Genomic DNA, 14806 nt, shown 5'->3' with positions numbered 1-14806 from the left:
AACATTTTTTTTCCATCTATTCAGTAAAATCCTGTCCAAGAACAATCTTTTAGCTTGTAACCCATTTGGAAAAAAAATGTAGATTTAATGCCTAGCCTGATGCCTTATGCAGAAGTAAATACAGGGTGGACTATGAAGAAAATAGATTAATTTAAGGAGAAACATATGGCATTATAAAAGATAGCTTTGCATCAATCAAATCTCTGGTGTCATCTTATATAAAGATCAAATCAATCTGTGTAATTTACTATATTTTATAATTAATTCTCTAGCTAATAAATTTTATTTTTTTTTCTACTCACATATTTAAAAATCAGAGCTCTTTTATTACAGATAGGAAATTCTTTATTCAGACTTCACCTGGCTGAGCCAGAGTAAATAGCTTATGGTCACCTAAATAGGAGGAGGTAACTCCTTCATTTTAAAAGCAAAACATAGCAAAATGAAGTTTAAGGCCCCACCTAAATTTAAGTAAAACGTTTGAATAATTTTATTGTTGGCCAAAGTTTCCAGTGTCTACCTCATTATCACCACTTGTAAGAATGAGAAACAACTGTCTCCCTGGAAGCAAAGTTAGAGCACCATAGATACAGTTGCTCATTTAATGATAGATTCCCAAAATGACACGAAGACTCCACCTGAATAAAAGAGTCCTGTGTTACCCTTTTTAGCTCCTTCTGTCCTTTAAAAAAGGACAAGGTGAAAAAAGATTGTTTCAGGACACTGATTCCTAATCTTTTGGTTCCTCTTATTTAAACATATTTCCAGGTTTGCCCTCAAAGTGCACTAAATATGGACTGCAGTGAGCCAACAAAAGCACCATGTTCCATTGCTTCTGAATATTATAACCCAACTTTATGGAAAGGGGAATACAAACAAACAAACAAACAAACACTAACCTTTACACACTGGAGTTTGAGCAGATAGAGACAGAGGCAGTCCCATGGTCTTGGCTCCAAGACCACAGGTTGGCACTACAACGCACTGACTTGCTCTGCTAACACCTGTGCCCACAGAGATAACAGAATTAGCTGAGATTTGCCACTAAACTATCATCCATAAATCTGAGTTAGCTAACTTCTAGATTAGATTGAAGTCGAAGGCACCATTTTCTTGCTGGCTTTCTCTGTTTCCTCCTTCTATTGACATTGAGGCATGTATATTGTGCAGAGAGCAGAACAATCATTTCATAACTGAGCAACACTTATTCAAACTGCACTCAGACAAGAAATCAGATGGCTGCAAATAAAACCTAGAACTCACCCTAGGAAATCAGCTACTTTCTTGCGAATTGAGGTTTTATCTACTATTTAGCCACCTTTTTTAAGGGTTACAGTAAGAGGTTAATCTACACAAGATCTTAGGAAAAATATCCCTCAAAAAAAAAAAGAAAAAGAAAAAAGAAAAAGACACTTGTCCACACGGAAGATTTTGGTTCTACCTGACACAAAGAAAAGAAGGTCTTTTATGTAACCTCTTACTAAAACATGCTATGGGCTGAAGTACCATGGTTATTGTGCTTACTAGATTTAAACTGCAGTCTCAATAACCTGGTTTGGTTAATGCTTCCAGAAGCTGAGCTGTGATTAAGAAATCCTTTTAACAGATTTGAAACTTTCATTATATGAACTACTTCCTTTGAAGAGGAGCAACAATATTTCAGGAACATACAATTCTTCCTTTTTCCACTACGTTGGGCCATTACTCAATCCAGTGTTGTGTTTTGTTTGTTTGTTTTTTCACAAATATAATATGTTGCAAATGATAAGATTGAGTTTCAGTAAATTTCGCTCTTAAAGAATTTTTTAAAAAAGTCTACTAGAACATGTACTATTTTGATGAATTTAACATATATCAAATTAGTTGAGAACATTTCTGAGCATACCTTACTTATTCATTTAGCAGTAAATGATGGATTTGAGCTCTTCATTTAGAAAATGATTTTACACAGAATTATTTTCCTAAACTGTATGAATACTTTATTGCTCAAAACTCCTAAAACTCGTCACTAGGTCTATTCCAGAGCACAATGGAATAAAATATATTTTCCTTGGCATTTGACAGTACATGTTTTGAATACTGCAGGGGATGTGGGTGAATGATTTTGATTAATGTCAACTGGCAGATGACAATTCAGTTTTCTGAAAACTTTTGACAAGTCAACAACATTTGCTTTTTCTCTGTTTTGGAGAAAACACAAAACTTTCTGAAATGAAGACTTGAGGCAACCAGGTTCATATTCCCCTGTTGCTTCAGTAAAGCTTTCCAGACCACTTCATTTTGGATAAGTTAGGACAGAAGAGAATTCTAATGACCTGTCTTGAAGGGGACTTTCAATGTCCCAGTCACCATGCTGGAGAACAGGAAGTCACGATGTTACTGGGTCCCTTAACGCTTTTCCCAGATAGTGTTGTTGTTGTTTTTCAATTCAAATTAAAAATGTAGAAGGAAATCCCTAACCTAATTTCAGTGGAACCAGGATTTGACCCTACAGTAACAGATGCTTTCCATATAAGTAAAATATTCTTTAACCCTTTTGTGAGTTTATTCTAGAGGTTTTAAATGCAAAAGTCTCTGTTCCACAATATTTCTGTACACTCTTTCAGTTGTTACCTTCCCATTTCAGAATTTTGTTCACTCCGCTAATCTATGCTGATTTTGACATTGCACTCTTTATTCAAAGCCCTTATTCAAACAAATTCCCCACCAAAGGGAGAAAATCACAGAATCACAGAATTGAAGGGGTTGGAAGGGACCTCAAAAGATCATCGGGTCCAACCCCCCTGCCAAAGCAGGTTCCATATAGCAGGCTGCCCAGGTAGGCATCCAGACGGGCCTTGAATATCTCCAGAGAAGGAGACTCCACAACCTCCCTGGGCAGCCTGTTCCAGTGCTCCATCACCCTCACTGTGAAGAAGATCTTTCTCATGTTGGTGCGGAACTTCCTGTGCTCTATCTTGTGGCCATTACCCCTTGTCCTATCCCCACAAACCACTGAAAAGAGGTTGGCCAAATCCCTCTGTCTCCCACACCTCAGGTATTTATACACATTGATGAGATCCCCTAAAATAGGTGAGATCCTCTAAAAGGGTGGTAAGGCACTGGAACAGGTTGCCCAGAGAAGCTGTGGATGCCCCGTCCCTGGTGATGTTCAAGACCAGGTTGGATGGGGCTTTGGGCAACCTGGTCCAGTAAGAAGTGCCACTGCCCATGGCAGGGGGGCTGGAGTTAGATGATCTTTAAAATCCCTTCCGGTCCAAACCATTCCACAGTTCTATGATAAAATGAAAATCCTGTACAAATAAAAACTGTCAGACTAGGTCCTTAGTAATGGATTTCAGGATTGTTCAGTGTGAAAGGCACTGTATGAATTTATTTCCATTATCACACATAAGTTCATCTTACCATGCTCTCTCCAGAAGTAAAAACACTTCTTATCTAAAAAAATGGAAAAAATGGAAGAGTTGATTTTTTTTTTCCCTCCTTCAGGCAGTATGTATCAGAGGATGGCATTTCTGAAGAGCAGCAAATTACTGTAGATAAAGTCATGCCCAGCAACTCAGACCAAGTATGAAGTTTTAGGAGGAAATGACCTAAGCCAGAAAGAACAATGAAAGGCCCTGATAGAAAGTCAGGCAGAACACCACCAGGCAGACTGTCGCCCTGAAGGTAAAACCCTACCAAAAGTGGCAAGACAAGGAAGCTGATATAACAGCAAAAGGGAAACACATACTGCAGGTTTATTCTTCACAGTATCTTTGGAGTCAGGTAGGAACACTGCAAGTGCTTTCAGTTCCCACCTATGATAGTAAGTGCCTGACATCCTCCATGTTCAGCAGAACCAGTTGCAAAGTAAGATCCTGCAAGACTGATGTTGAGATGATGGAGTCAGACTCTTGTTCAGCCCTTAGAAACATACAAACCATATCATGCTTATTTGTCAACCTGGTCTTGTATCAAATCAAGCTGCAGTTTGGTATATTTCAGATGGATGATTTCAAAAAAGGGGTTGTGTTTTTTTAACATGAGATCTTTGGCTATTCATCCAGATATTTAAATAAATTTTCACAAAATCACTGTTTTTAACAAAACAAAACACTACAACCACAAACAACACCACCAACAAAAAATAACAGAGCATATAGTCATCACATTCTTTTCTATCTGCCAGTAAGTATAGTTTAGTATAAGCTTTTGATCCCTGAACTTCCAATGAAGGCAGTGGAAATCCTTCATTCAGAGTCATAAGTATCTCTGTGTAGAATATATTATACCATAAAAACCTATGCTTGAGAGAAGAGGAAGATGCTGGAATAATGCTGCTGTTCTCAGATCATACAAGTTAAAATGGAAGAGAAATGAATGGGATAGTGGAGAAAGAAAGAATGGACTACCAGTATGCCAAAGTCATCCCTGTGCACTACAACATTGTGAACATGGCACAATGCTTTTAAGTATGTTGGGAAGGATTTATTTATTTATTTATCTTTCTGCAGATCCTTTAAAAACTCCATGCTTGGCTGATTTTTTCTTTTTTTTTTTTTCCTTGGGGAAAAATGCTACTGGTGCACATTAAAGGCAGTTCTGCTTCTAATTCCTAGGAGAAAAAGTGTGTCATGAGCATGTTGAGCTCCAATATAAAGGGTTGCACAAGCTGTTCTAACTGATAAGAGCAGGCATATCATCTTGCACATCTCTGAGTGCAGGTATATATATTTTTTTCTTGAATTCCCCTTTACTACTGCAGTCAGCCTGTCCCTTTCTCTAATTGGCAGGTGTTTTTTACTCTCAGACACTTGTAAAAATTAGCATTTATCCTGAGACAGAACAAAACCTGCAGCTCAGATCCAGCTGTCCCGAGCTCTTTGGAAAAAAGACTGACAAATGTGGGCTTGAGTTGCAGAATTTGGTTATTTTAAACTCTATTTGCAGCATATGCCTCAGTCACTGCACAGAATTAAAGCATGTATTTGTTAGCATGGTGTTTGGTTGCATAAAGTAATGCAGTTACTAAGACAACAATATAGTTGTTTACACTGTGAAGACAATTTTCACAAGAAAGGATTGATATTTAACGCTTTTAAAGTCTGCCTAAGAATCTGTAGAAAACAGGAAAAATGCAAGCTATAGTTATTTTTACCTATATTTCTCAGATTTAGGTCTGTAGTCCTACTATTCCACACCTGGTTGCAACTATGTGAAATCTCACACAAACAGAACTCTTCATCTTTACAATCTGAAATATTGCACTCAGGTAACTTCAAAGACAAGCTGCATAGTGCTGCTATTTGGACATGATCACGCTAAGAGCCTGTGTAACTGCAGGAAGCAAAAGCCAGTGACTCAAGGACTATCTCAAACATCCACAATTTAAAAACTGCTCAAGTGCATATTAAGAGAGAGTCCTGAAAAAAGAGGTGAAAACAGAAACCTACGTCATGACCAGTGTCTCATCTCCAGGTTCACTTAGTAATCCGTCTACGAAGACTGAAGTGCTGGTAAAATTATGTGTACTCCAAGTCTGGCCTTCGTCTATGCTGAACCTGTAAAAAAGCAGAAATGGATTTCATTTACAAGTATTATATAAATCAGAATTCATACACTCAAAAAAAAAAAAATCTCGTAACTATTAAAGCCCTGGATTTACAATCAGCAGAAGACAGTTTGCATGGGTAGTATATCTCATTAATGTGCCAGTGACTCACATTATTAGGAGGTATATAATAAATTTGTAACAACAGTGGAAATTCTAAGGCAAATAAAAAACAAGTTCTGCCAAACAAATAATCTTGCTGCTTTGTAGGTTCAAGAGTCAGTAATTTACACTCCATTCTTTCTAGTAGTCCCCAGGCTAGCGACCTGTTAAGCAGAGGTCAGTGAAACATAAGTAGGGAAAACAGCCCAGTTGCTAAAACACGTGGGAGGTGCAGTAACTGCAGGCACCATGATGATGGCCCCTCACAGCTATAACTATCCTTTTCATTTTTTTTTTTAAAGGTGCTGAATAATCAGCAAAATGTATTTCAAATAGTCTCTGCACCCGGAGTTTATGACTCCAATTCTCTCGTCTTGTGTACTTTTCTTCCAGGTCTTTGGATTCTAGGTTAATGATGACTTTCACTCCAGCAAACCAAGTGTACAGCCATGATCATATTAGTGTAGGGATTATCACTGAAAAACGAGCTTTATTACAGTATGAAAGCACTATTCTGACTGGATACCTAAGCCACATATGCACAATAGGTGCAAAAAAGTAGCAGACAATAATCATGTTGAACATGGTTGTACTTTAGAGTTCCAGGCTGTATTAATCATTCTTGTACTTCAGAGTTCCAGGCTAGCTTTTTAAGCAAACTAAAAAGATCTACACTGATGCAAGAAAATCTTGTTATAATTAATGCATTACGTCATGGTACCAACAGCACCATAAAGTAATCTTTAAGAAAACATCCACCTGAATTCTGTCAACTTAATTAATGTCAAATTGACTCCACTTGCATTTCATACATGATTACATTGAAATGTTCATCTTAAACTCTGAGCTTTGTCTGAGGCACTGAATACACAGTAACTCTACTCTGATTGTAGGATTACTTGAGGATTTTCAGTGGGATGGAGGTGTCTTTGATAGCCACGATAACTCCGCCATGGTCCAGGTACAAGATGTGATGCTCTTCTTCAAAGACCTACAAGTCAGATAGAAAAAAGGCCAACTAAGCAAACGCACAAAACAGCAGAAATAAAATGTATGAGCAAACCAGGGTTAAAAGACTTATATAATGTCCACACTTCAAATTGAGAAGGACATAAAAGTCAGTTTAACTCATACTTCCCCAGCTGTAACAGAAAAGAAAGTTAAGCAGGTGAATCAGAAAACGTTCAGGTTCAAATCACAGTCAGATAAAACTGTCGAAAGTGATTTTATCCCAAGCTTATATTTCTCGCAGTGTGCATTCTGCATTCCTTCCTATTATATATCACCAAGTGACCTATCACCTCACTTCAGTATTTGCCATATTCTGTGTATCTTGTAAAATGACATGCTTTGTAATCTAATTCTAAGAAAAATATGAAAATTATTGCTGTCTGTGACTTTCTTGCATGTTCTTCAGGCTCCATAGAACTTGAAATAATGGGTGCTTGCATGTTTTCTGCATTTCCAGTGTCAATGATTTATTTAAATTCAAACTTTGTGTGATCTCACATGGAGGCTGCTCTAAGTTCTGAACCAAAATATATGCAATATTGATGTAATGGTATTCAAAATCTCCTAAATTCTATTCATTCATTTTCTAGAGGCCATTAGCAGTACTAAAATAAATGAATAGGTAAATATCCTCCGTTTTCCACATCTGACATCAGTTTTAAGATATGGTTTACTTGTGTTATTAGTCTATGAAAGTTCATTTAACATAAGAGCAGGTAATAACATGCGAGTTACTACACATGCATAGCAGTTAATAGATGAACATACAACCTCCTACACACTTTGACAAACAATGGTGAAAAACATAAAGGTTAGCTCTACTTTATCTTGTGAATAAGAAAATACAGAGAACACTAAATGCTTCTTTTTTTTTTTGACAGTACTGAATGCTGTATTTAGAGAGTTTATCAGCAAGACTGAAATAACGGGGGAGTGGGGGGAGTCTTTATCTTACAATACATTCACAATTACTTCAAAAATAGCAAGCATTTAATTTGGGTTCAGAATTCAGTCTTCCTCTCCTCTAGTAAGAGCATATTTTACGGGAATCCTAGGTCTTCAAGTGTCTGATCAGCTTTTCAGTATTGCCAATTTACTGGCAAAACCCTAATATGAAGCATTTACAGTCCTGTCTACTTGTTCCACACAGCTGCATATTTTAGAAGAGAATACAGTAAAAGGCAGACATTAATTTTAGATGCAGTTCAAAAGGATGAGATCAGTTGGACTCAGATAAGCAAGCAGAGTTTTGATCCTCCTCTAAACTTTGTTTGAACACCTGCTTAAATCAAAATGAAATAGCAATACCAGAACATCAAGTCTCCAAAAGCTTCACCTTCATACTGAAGATAATGGAAGCTGGTATCTGCACAACTTCATCCAAATCAGGTTTTCCCAGTTTGCAATTCCTAGAGCACCATTTCAGTATGCCAGCTTTACCCTACTTCCACGTAAACTATGGCACACTACAAGGCACAGCGGACTCATTACAGGCATAATAATACCATGTTTATACCATGCTCTTCTTGCACACATTTCAAACATTTTATAAAGAAAATGTATAAATTCTTTCATCTTCAGCAAATCAAAGTGTATTAATAAATTCATGCTTGTGGAGATCAGTACAGAAGTAAATATTTATCTCTACTTTTTAAAACAAGACCTAAAACCAAAACCAAGACAAACAGTTTGCAAAGATGTTGTGGTTTAACCCAGCAGGCAGCTGAGCACCATGCAGCTCATGCTCCTTCCAAACCCCAGTAGAATTGGGGATAGAAACAGCAAAAAAGGTAAAAACTCATAGGTTGAGATAAAGACAGTTTAATAGGAAAGAAAAGAAAGGGAAAATAATAAATAATAATAAGAAGAAGAAAAGAAAATACAAAGAAAGTGATACACAATGCAATTGTTCATCACCTGCTGACTGATGCCCAGCCCGTCCCTGAGCAGTGGCCCCCCATTTTTTTTTTTCCTGTTTGTTTAGCATGATGCCATATGGTCTGGAACATCCCTTTGGTCAGCCTGGGACAGTTGTCCTGGTTCTGTCTCCTCCCAGCTCCTTGTGCACCCCCAGCCTCCTTGCTGACAGGGCAGCATAAACTGAAACATCTTTGAGATAGTGTAAGTACTGCTCAGCAACAACTAAAACACAACTGTGTTATCAGCATTATTCCCATCCTAAATCCAAAACACAGCACAATACCAGCTAGGAAGAAAATTAACTCTATACCAGCCAAAACCAGGACAAAAGGGTTTATGCAAAGATGGTCCTGGTATCAGAGCTGAAGTCAAAATCCAGGAATAAGTGATATGCATATTCACAGTCAGCCATGAATTCTGTCCTATGCCTCTCCACTAACTGAAGTCAGGTAATATATGTATTATGACCCTTACAAGTAGCCAGCCACTACAGAACTTGATTATTATAATCTATTTCTACATCTTTCCTTCTCTGATTTTTTTGAGAACTTTATGTCATAAAGTCAATGTCTTTTATCTCCCTCTGCTCTCTCTGTTTGTTCCTGTGTCTACTGTAACAACTTCAGCAGCTATTTCAGGCCACGTTATCAACTGGGAGAAATTAAGAGATCTCCATGAAATAAAGGAAACACGTTTAAATGATCCAAGAAAAAATTATTTCACACAATTTTACTCTGAGATGTCTAAGTTTCAAAGGTAATCCAAAACACCTGAAGTCATTTTCATCTCATTTTTAAGATGTCTGCAGGAAAAACAAACAAACAAAAAACACAAACACCTAATCTTGCTTAAACAAATACATTCCAAATTACTTTGATACAAAAAGATTATGAAGCAGTGGACTGGAGATCGGGATATAGATTCAGTTTCTAGACACACAATAGACTTTCTTTGTCACCTTAGTAGGTTAATAGAGCATTTTGTGGTTCCACTAGATACTTCCGCAGCAGATCCACCATGAAAGTTTTTTTGTTCTTGTCTTTTATTTAAGCCATTTCTTTATAGAATCATAGAATGGCTCAGGTTGGAAGGGACCTTAAAGATCACCTAGTTCCAACCCCCTGCCATGGGCAGGGATGCCACCCACTAGATCAGGCTGCCCAGGGCCTCATCCAACCTGGCCTTGAACCTCCAGGGATGGGGCATCCACAGCTTCTCTGGGCAACGTGTTCCAGTGCCTCACCACCCTCTGAGTGAAGAATTTCCTCCTAACCTCAAATCTAAATCTCCCCTCTTTTAGTTTAAAACCATTCCCCCTGTCCTCTCATTGTCTGCCCAAGGAAAAAGTTGTTCTCCATCTTTTTTTTTCTTTTTTTTTTTAAGCCCCCTTTAAGTACTGAAAAGCTGCAATAAGGTCTCCCCAGAGCCTTCTCTTTTCCAGGCTGAATACACCCAGCTCTCTCAGCCTTTCATCACAGGAGAGGTGCTCCAGCACTCTGATCATCTTTGTGGCCCTCTGGACCCACTCTTAACAGCCCCACATCCTTCTTGTGCTGGGGGCCCCAGACCTGGCTTCATCACTCCAGGTGGGGCCTCACAAGGGCAGAGCAGATGGGCACAATCCCCTCCCTCCCCTGTGGGCCACCCCTCTGTTGATGCAGCCCAGGACGCAGTTGGCCTTCTGGGCTGCAAGCATGCACTGCTAGCTCATGTCAAGCTTTTCAACCACCAGAACCCCCAAGTCCTTCTCTGCAGGGCTGTTCCCAAAGAGTTCCACCCATTCTGTACTCATGTCTGGGATTGCCTCAACCCAGGTGCAGGACCTTGCACTTAGACTTGTCGAACCTCATTAGGTTCCATATGGGCTCACTTTTCAATTTCTTCCGAAAGCCACTCTTACTCTGCCCTATTTCAAACAAAACGTTGTTAACACATGCAGTTGAAATAGCAGTGGCAGCCATAATGTCAACAGAAATTTTCTTTAAAAAAAATAAATAAAACGTACTCATATTATACATAAGGTCATTCTTAACATTTAGCAGAGCATCATAAAATCTCATAAATCAGGACTGAAAAAACAGGTCCCATAGGGAAAAACAATGTTTAAAACCTGTATGTTCTGAAAATGTGTTCAAAGATGGTCCATTTCTCCCAGGATGCAAGATTTATTTATCTATCTCACTCACTATCATTAACACATTTTACGATATTGTTTTGCTGGTATAATAGACAGAGAAATCTTCCAAATAGACATATCTATCCCATGAGTTCACCTTAGGCTACATCTTCATGGTTCACTTAAGATGATCTAAGCCCACGTAGTTCATAATGTCAAGGTTGGGGTTGCCTCTTCTCACATACAATCCAGATCACTGGCACTGCATGGACATTTAAGCTACTTGTCAATCAGCTCCTAAAACTCTGCTGTTTACAGTGCCATGTTGTACAGTACACCATCACAAATTTCATTTTGCTATAAAATGTTATACAGTAAAGCAATAGCGTTTTCAACACAAAAGTGGTTTCAAAAGATGTTAATAAACAACTCAGGCATCATGCAACAGAAAGGCAGAACAATTGGAACCAACCCAAGTTGTATTGTTGCTTATGAGAATTTTTTTTTTTTCTGTTTATGAAAAATATTTACTTAATTTTACAAAACTCTTGTTTTGTAGTGGGTTTACGTGGCAAGGTTTTGGTAGCAGGGGGCCATAGGGGTGGCTTCTGTGAGAAGGATCTAGAAGCTGCCCCATGTTTGGTAAGGGCCCCACTGCTGACCAGAGCTGAGCCAATAAGCGATGTTGTTTTGTACCTCTGTGAGAGCATATTTAAGACAGGGGAAAAAACAAAACAAAAAAAAAAAAAAACAATGTTGTGCCACACACAGCAGCTGGGAGAGTGAGAGGAGTGAGGAACAGCCTTGCAGGCGCCAAGGTCAGTGAAGAAGGAGGGGGAGAGGTGCTCCAGGCACCGGAGCAGAAGTCCCCTGCGGCCTGTGGTGAGGACCATGGTGAAGCAGGCAGTCCCCCTGCAGCCCATGGAGTACCACGGTGGAGCAGGGTTCCACGCTGCAGCTCGTGGAGGAGACCACGGTGGAGCAGGTGGACCTGCACCGACGGAGGCTGTGGCCTGTGGAAGACCCCTGCTGGAGCAGATTCCGGGCCGGACCTGTAGCCCGTGGAGAGGAGACCACGCAGCAGCAGGTGACCTGGCAGGAGCTGCTGCCCGTGGGGGATCCAGGTTGGAGCAGTTCGCTCCTGAGGGATGGACCCCGTGGTACGGACCCACATCTGGAGCAGTTGTTGAAGAGCTGCTGCCTGTGGGCAGCCCATGCCAGATCAGTTCAGCAAGGCCTGCATCCCGTGGGAGGGTCCCCACAGCACAGGGGACGAGAGTGACCGAGAAGGAGCGGCGGCGAAGAAGCGCTATAGACTGACCATAACCCCCATTCCTTCATTCCCCTGCGCCGCTCAGGGGGAGGAGGTGGAAGAGGGTGGATGGGGGGGAAGGTGCTTTTGGTTTCTTTCCTTTGTTTCTCATTTCTCTACCTTGTTACTAATAGGCAATAAATCTTACTATCTCCCTATGCTGAATCTGTTTTGCCATTCACGGTAATTACTGTGCAATCTCCTCATCCTTATCTCAAACCTTGAGCCCTTTTCATCGTATTTACTCCCTGTTCCTCTTTCAGGAGGGGGAGTGAGAGAGCAGTTGCGGTGGAGCTCGGCTGCCCACCCGAGTAAAACCACCACAGGGTATTTTTATTTCTGCCTATCAACGCTAGCTATACATCCTGCCATGAATGGGACTCATAGTAAGTCTTCCTGAATTCTCATGTAATATTACCATACACAAGCTATGGAAATACAGGTTGAGTTGAAATCATTCCAAGTGTATAAAATCAGTTAAGAAATTGAAGAAAAATGATGAATAGATGTTCTTTAACCTAGGGATGCACTACAAATTCAGTAACTCAGGGACTGGTCCCTGTTACAAATCACAGACTGAATCTGAGTCAACAATATGATGCTAGTGCAAAAAAGAGAGATCTTCTGAAATAAGGTGACAGAAATGCTAAGACAGCAAGGGCAGGCATTTAATTCTGTTTAGTAATGATAAAATTTGTAATTTTGCATCCGGTTTTACCATGCTTCAGGGAGAGCCGTCGTATTAGATAGTCCAGCTGATGAGCAACAAAGGGGAAAAGCAGTTTAGAAACTAGATCCATTAGGAAAATTGGTGGATTTGAGAGGGCTTTTCTTCCAGAGGGGAGAGGAAAAAACAAACAAACAAACAAAAAAAACCAACCATCAACAACCTATGCTATGGGTAGACATAATTGCCTTTCAACATCTGAAAGGTTATTTAAAGCTGACAGGAAACCACTGCTCTCCAAAGACAGGAATAAATCAGCTTACCTTGCATAATTTATGAAACTGCAAGAACAACCACAAAAAACAAGGATATGCAAAGCAGCACAAAAAGCAGCTTATGCTAAATATTCAGAAAAATCTATGAAGAACAGTGAAACAGCACATAGGTAGACTACAGAATCTTCTACAGTGAAGGTTTAACAAATAGATCTGGCAAATCTCTGTTAAAGATGTTCCTGGTACGTTTGATGTTGCTTCAGAGCAGGTGGTAGGATTACACAATCTTTGACCTTCCTCCCTGTCCTATATTCCTATAAGTCTCAGTGCCAATATTGCTATGACTTCAGGAAAGCTTTTATTTAATTCCTTGAACTGCCTTTTCTCCTAGGTTCTTTATATTTACTTTTCTATGTTGCTCTTTCACTCTACACAAACACATATAGCTTTTCTTCTAGTAGAGTTTGCAGACAGCTCTGCAATGTCATGTGTGGAGCGTGAAAAAGGTGCTGGGCACTCACCAACCACAGCCGCAAGGTTTCTAAGCCAGTGACTTAAAACCTCCTTCGGAATTGTAACAACACATGAGCTTTGCTCTCCTTTTGCCAGCACAGGAGACCTGTAATTTACTCTCTAAATAATTCCCATATCATTTCACTTGAATCTAAATTTTTATTTTGATCACAAATATTGAGTAAGCTCTTTCAAAGGTTTCATAGCAGCTTTAATTAAAATCAAGCAAGCAATGGTGTTTTTCATTTTGACTGTCATAATGAGGATCAGTTTGTTGCTGGTTTTACAGCTTGATCGGTTATCTTAAGGTCAAGTTCCATCACAGATCATTTGCCTGAGTGCCTCACAAATAAAAGCAGCAAAAATACAAAATTGATCATTTTTTCTCTTTCTGTCTTGTTTTTCACCCCATCAAGACTACAGAACTCTGGAAAATGGTGATGGTAAAATATTAGAGAGACCTCTGTTAAGTATTAGATAACATAGTACAGGCTGTAAATCCTGGAAGGCTTTTGCATTTAACCACCTCTTTATCATCTGCTAGAATACAAGAAAGATTTTGGCATGAACTCTCATCTTTTAAAACTCGAAGGACATTATCACGACAAAAATAATATATTTCTTTTAAAAAGCCCTTCTGTGGAGTATTAATGGCACCCTGCAACAGCAATATAAGAAAATGTCTGTATTTTGCTCTTTTTATCTCAACAACACTAGTGAGAGCATTTTCACACTTACTTGTACTTAGATTATAACACGACTGAATTTTAATTCAGCTGAACACTAAAACACCACTTTAACAGAAATCAAATGACTTTTTGATGCACACTTTGGAGCTTTGAGGGCTTTTTTTCCTTCTTTTTCTGAATATACATCAGAAGTAGTTTAGAGAACTTGATCATGCCTTATGATCATTACTGTTGTTGATATTTACACTCAAAAAGAAAATATCCCAATGATTAATCATTGCTGAGACAGAGCAATTTAAGATAAAATGAATAACAAAGGTACAATGCTTAAATCAACGCTAAGCACTGGAAGCATAAGACATCCAAAAATCAAATGCCATTTCAACTACTACAAGACTGTGTTTTTTGTTGTTTGTTTTTTTTTAATACTTTAATGATTGTAGTCCTATAACTGATTAAATCATACTAAAAGACATTAAAAGGTTTATTGTTCTTTTCAATCTCTTTTTGCTTTTTCATTTTCAGTGGAGAACAAAGTTTAAGCTTAAATACCATTTTTTAACTGTGAAGTAGAATTTTTCCCTTTCTACCTAAACCACGTCTTTCAG

At 38.9% G+C, this 14806-nt stretch overlaps 1 protein-coding gene across 12 annotated transcripts in view; it reads right to left on the bottom strand.

Moving 5' to 3' along the window:
- SORCS2 (sortilin related VPS10 domain containing receptor 2) overlaps positions 1-14806 on the bottom strand; it is a 553956-nt gene that overhangs the window by 53833 nt on the left and 485317 nt on the right. For all 12 annotated transcript variants that reach the window (XM_080592004.1, XM_080592009.1, XM_080592010.1 and 9 more), the window contains 2 exons: positions 6595-6686; positions 5436-5543 (listed from right to left, as the gene is read on the bottom strand). In XM_080592004.1, the coding sequence (XP_080448130.1) occupies positions 5436-5543; positions 6595-6686 (200 nt within the window). The remainder of the gene's footprint in view (positions 1-5435; positions 5544-6594; positions 6687-14806) is intronic.

Source organism: Anser brachyrhynchus, assembly GCF_964034855.1.
Source record: "Anser brachyrhynchus genome assembly, chromosome: 4".
In the NCBI taxonomy this organism is placed as follows: domain Eukaryota; kingdom Metazoa; phylum Chordata; class Aves; order Anseriformes; family Anatidae; genus Anser; species Anser brachyrhynchus.
Note: the sequence above shows the minus strand (reverse complement) of the source record. Positions and strands in the feature narration are given on the sequence as shown.